General features: G+C 32.8%; 1 protein-coding gene across 1 annotated transcript; it reads left to right on the top strand.

Moving 5' to 3' along the window:
* Positions 1 to 270: 270 nt before the first annotated feature.
* On the top strand, positions 271 to 4,522 carry LOC111717535 (tryptophan 2,3-dioxygenase; the record flags this gene model as incomplete). The annotated part of the gene is made up of 5 exons (XM_023493031.1): positions 271 to 443; positions 2,698 to 2,757; positions 3,005 to 3,084; positions 4,134 to 4,233; positions 4,378 to 4,522. Coding segments are annotated over 5 exons (543 nt in total), but the record flags the coding sequence as incomplete, so codon positions are not given.
* Positions 4,523 to 4,875: the final 353 nt, after the last annotated feature.

Genomic DNA, 4,875 nt, shown 5'->3' with positions numbered 1-4,875 from the left:
TCTACCTCTTTTCTTAAAGGTCCTATACTTCTACCTCTTTCTTTTCTTGATATGTCTACTTCTACCGATTTCTTTTCTTGATAGCTCTACTTCTACCTAGTTCCTTTCTTGTTAATCCTTTTTCTACCTCTTTCCTTTTTTTGTTTTAAATATACAAATTCTCTTTCTTTTTATCCCTACTTTTACCCCTTTCCTTTCTTGTTAGCCCTACTTTAACACCTTGCCTTTCTTGTTAGCCCTATTTAAACACCTTTCCTTTCTTGTTATCTCTATTTCTACCCACTTCCAATCTTTTTTGCCCTACCTTTACCTATCTCCTTTCTCGTATTAGCCCAATATCTACCGTTTTCCTTTTTCCAGGCCCTCTTGTTGAACTACAGGAAGAAGAAAGAGCTCTATGATTCTATTTTTGACTCAGAAAAGCATAATTCACTTGTAACCAGGTAAAGGGCTAATAAGACTGTAACAAGGCTGCACACTAAACTAAGCTAATGGGTTGGGTAAAATAGGCTACTGAAAAAGTCTCGCCGCACGCTCATCGTTAAAATAGGCCGACATAGGATAGGAATGAATGAAAGGCAAAACGCCTGAAACGATTCAGTCCAATTTTTTATGGTACCCCACATGACACAAGGAAGCATTNCGAGGATAGATTTATTTATACTTTTAAAAATTTATGCAAATGTTCAGCCTTGAACTAAAACTAGTTTCTTTTTGTGAGCTAAATTTTTCAATTGTAGAGATGGTATTAAAAACTTATTTAAATTCCTCACAGATGAAATAAGGGAGTGAGGGAACCTCCGGCCGCAATATATGAGCCTCCCATTTAGCTATGCAGCACCGAGCCTCCGCTATAGTATACATTTCATACTAATAAAGTTTTTACGCGAAGGAAGATATTAAGCAACATTCTTAAATTAATTAGCTTTGATTTGTCAAAATTTTTGATTTAAGAAATACCTTTATTGTTGATTTTTTTAAATTCTTCAAAGCACTACTTTTGCAAGATTTATCTGAACATAATTAAATAATTTTTCAAAAATTTAAATTTCAGTTTTTACAAATCTATTCAAATTCACTTTATAATTTATTTCCTTAATATTTTCCTTTTCGCGTAAAAACTTTTGAAGTTTTAGTATGAGATTTATACTGCATGGCGGAGGCTCGGTGCTGCATAAAAAATCTTGGAGGCTCATTGCGGCCGGGGATCCCCTCCCACGTGACATATAGTCTATAGTGTTTAGCAAATCCGGTTTCTATACCCCCGAACTACTCAAGTATCAGGTTTTTAGGATTTATCAAATAGTACAATAATTTGATCATTGTATTTTGTTACTTGACCAAATATTGGTTAGTTCACATTTGAGAACGAACTAAATCTTACATTTTGGAAGAAAAATACAAAAGCAAAAAATTGGCTATAACTATACAAAACGTCTGTAAATTATCTTGAAGTCATGATTAACAAATCCATAATTTTCATCAGAATATATCTTTATGGGTTTTTGAAAGAGAGGCAAAATTTTTAAAAATTATTTATAAATTTTTTCTGAAAAGGCTCTAATTTTCATGTTTATGCGAATGATTTTATAGCCGATAATAGAAGACTCAGAAGAACATTTTATAAACTAATCATATTATCTGAAGAAAATTAATAAACATTTGAAAGCTCTGTTTAAAATGCTGGCCATGGGAGAAGCCAACATGTGCTTTTTTGCTTTTTGATTTTTCGATTATTGGATTTACATGTAAAAGTTATTTTTTTAATGGGAATTAACTGATAATTTGTCAAGTAAAAATAAACGAAAATCGAAATTTTTTTATACATTTTGATAATCAAAATAACTAGTATTTGGGTAACGTGCCGGGCCTTGCCTTCACATTCTAGCATAGAGTTGAATGATATAATAAACATATTACGTTCAGGGTGTCACAATAAACATGGAAATTTATAGTGACGATTTTGATATCGTCTGTATAGAATATTTTTGATTTAGTATGGTAATGCCTACTATGAAAGCTGTATTCCGTAGATATTTCGTCTGCTAGAGTCCAGAATTTGTCTGTTTATGTTTTGATTGTATACAGTACGTATACTTGTACTTAGTAAAATGAAAAAATCCCGGTAACAAACACAGTATATACCAAGGAGAATTGAATACAAGGAGGGGGCAATAGGGTTTCCGTACACTTTGCTGTGACGTTTTTGGACTGCTGGAGAACTAGTTTTTGCGTAACAACAATAATAAAGATTGTAAACAATAACACAAACGATAAACAGACATCTGGCGCATCTCTGGCGATAGATGAAGTCTGAAGATTCGCCGTATACTAACTCATGTTTGTTTACGTTAGACCGGCTGCCTTTGTTATTGTTGTTACGCAAAATCTAGTTCTCCAGCAGTCCAAAAACGTCACAGCAAAGTGTACGGAAACCTTATCGCCCCCTCCTTGTATTCAATTCTCCTTGATATAGACTATACAGTTTATCTTGCATTATGCAACGTTTAATGCAGAATAACAAAACTATCTTCGCCGTTTACGTAATATATACTCTAACAGATGTAACTAGATTTAAACTCTTAACAAAGACGATTTCGAATTCGTCTCTTAATTCCCATGTTTTTTGGAAGACCCTTCATCTATAAATACTTTTACATAACATTTACGAAATATTTAATGATTCTTTTTGTTCAGGGGTGAACGAAGATTCAGCTACATGGCCCTGCAGGGTGCTCTTATGATTTCTTTGTACAGGTTGGAAAATAAAATAATATTTCATAAAAGTATCAAAATAAGGTTTCTATGTTGAGGTTTTCAAAAGTTTCTTGTATTTCTTTCTTGAAAATATTTAAGGTCAAATCAACTTTATTCTCAGTATTCAAAGTGCAGCGTTCTATTCTAATTGATCATCTATTTTTGAAAAAGATTAAAGGCTTGACATCGCATTTTAAAGTTATTCGAACAATATAAGAAAAAAAATATAATTTTTCTGTTTGTAAAGGGAAGAGCCCCGCTTCCATCAGCCGTCACAGATCCTTCAATCATTGATGGATATCGACTCTCTTATCACCAAGTGGAGATGTAAGTTTTTAATCAAATTGTAAAACACCTATCAACAAACATGTGGTATTGTGGTATTGGCCTTTCAAATTTTTAGCTGCAAAATACAGTGATAACCAGAAAACAATGGAATAGGAAGACGACATTATAGCAATACTTTCGTATACTTTATGCTGTTACAATGCAAATAGTTTTAGTAGACACTTACTAAATCACTAATTTAGTGAAATGGGTCTGTTTACACTTCACAATTGCTGTGTTTCATGCTCATTGGACTTTTTAAAGTTATAAATTTATTCTATAAGTCGTCCTTCTTTTTCAGAGATTTCTGGCTATCACTGTATATAAATGTTATAGTTAGATATAAGAGTAACCAGCAAATCGCGGAAATATTCTCGTCTTTTTTTCTTTGGATATCTCATTTCGCTGATTCCTTTTCAACCTAATTTGTAAAAATGGACTTAAGGGACTGTAAAGGAATAATGAAAGGGGGTATAGGCAAGGGCGTATACAGAAATAAATGTAGGGGGGGGCAAGATTTGCGCGAAGCGCAAAAAATTTTTTTGCCCCCCCCTAGGAGCTCCTAGGGGGGGGCAAAATTCGAACTGTAAATTCATAACACTTGGCTTCTTGGATATCAGGCATAAGTATAAGATACTTAAAAGGCACACATACAGTCCAAATAATTACCTTCTAAGCATTGTTTCNCTCTGCCATTGGTGATAGTTCTGGTCACGTGATTTAAGTTTAAGATTTTCTAAATTTTACATATATGAACTTTCGTATAATTTTAACACAGTTTTATATCAATTTCTCGAGACAGGAACATCAGATAAAACTTTCATGGGTCCCGATCAAGAGCTAAAGTGATTAGCTTTCAGCCTGTATCCCCTTTCATTTTTCTTTTACAGTCCCTTTAAGAAATTTTCAGGAAAAGGGATGATAATAAATTACAATACAATACAATAATTTCATCAGAAAAAGAAAACACAAAGATGACGATCATTCCATTTTTTCTAGTACAGGCTGAAAATACAAATGCGCCAAACTATTAAAAACCGGTTTTGTAGATAATCACGTGATCCTGGTTCAACGGATGCTCGGCAGTGCGCAGATCGGTACAGGCGGATCTTCTGGATATCAGTATCTTCGATCTACACTCTCAGAAAGGTTATTAATCAAACAAACAATCAATTTATCAAACAATCAATTTGGTTTTACAAAGTGAGACCAAAAAATGATCAAATTGATCCACAAATCTGATATTCAGATATAAATTTCTTCAACTTTTTTTATCAAGATATAATTTTCCAGGTATAAAGTTTTCCTGGATTTGTTCAACCTCTCAACCTTCCTGATTCCTAGACAGTTAATACCACAGCTTACTCCGGAGGTAAACAAACAACCTTGCAGTACATTACACTTACAGTACATTATAGTATAGTAAATTACAGTTCAACAAATGAAAATGTATGCTATTGTTTGAACATTTGTTAAGAAAAAATAACGATAAAAGTAAAATCATAAATACTTATATTTTATCTCAAAGTATATCATGGAATCTGCCCTGTATTTAATGAATATTTGGATGAAATCATAGATAAAGATAGATTGCGCATAAGACGAAATTTTTCATCTTGAAAGATATAAATGTACAGAGATGTTTTAAACAAAGAGAATAGAATATATATTAGAGGAGAATTTAGAGAATCTCTCGTTAGGAATTTTTTCAGTCCCTTTCAGTCTGAAAGGGAGTTCAAAGTGTACAAATCATGTAAATGTTCACAAATTATATGCAGTAGAGTACAATAC

This window comes from Eurytemora carolleeae, unplaced genomic scaffold (assembly GCF_000591075.1).
Source record: "Eurytemora carolleeae unplaced genomic scaffold, Eaff_2.0 scaffold2664, whole genome shotgun sequence".
Lineage (NCBI taxonomy): Eukaryota > Metazoa > Arthropoda > Copepoda > Calanoida > Temoridae > Eurytemora > Eurytemora carolleeae.
The sequence above is the reverse complement of the archived record's forward strand: the minus strand, read 5'-3'. Positions and strand labels throughout refer to the sequence as shown.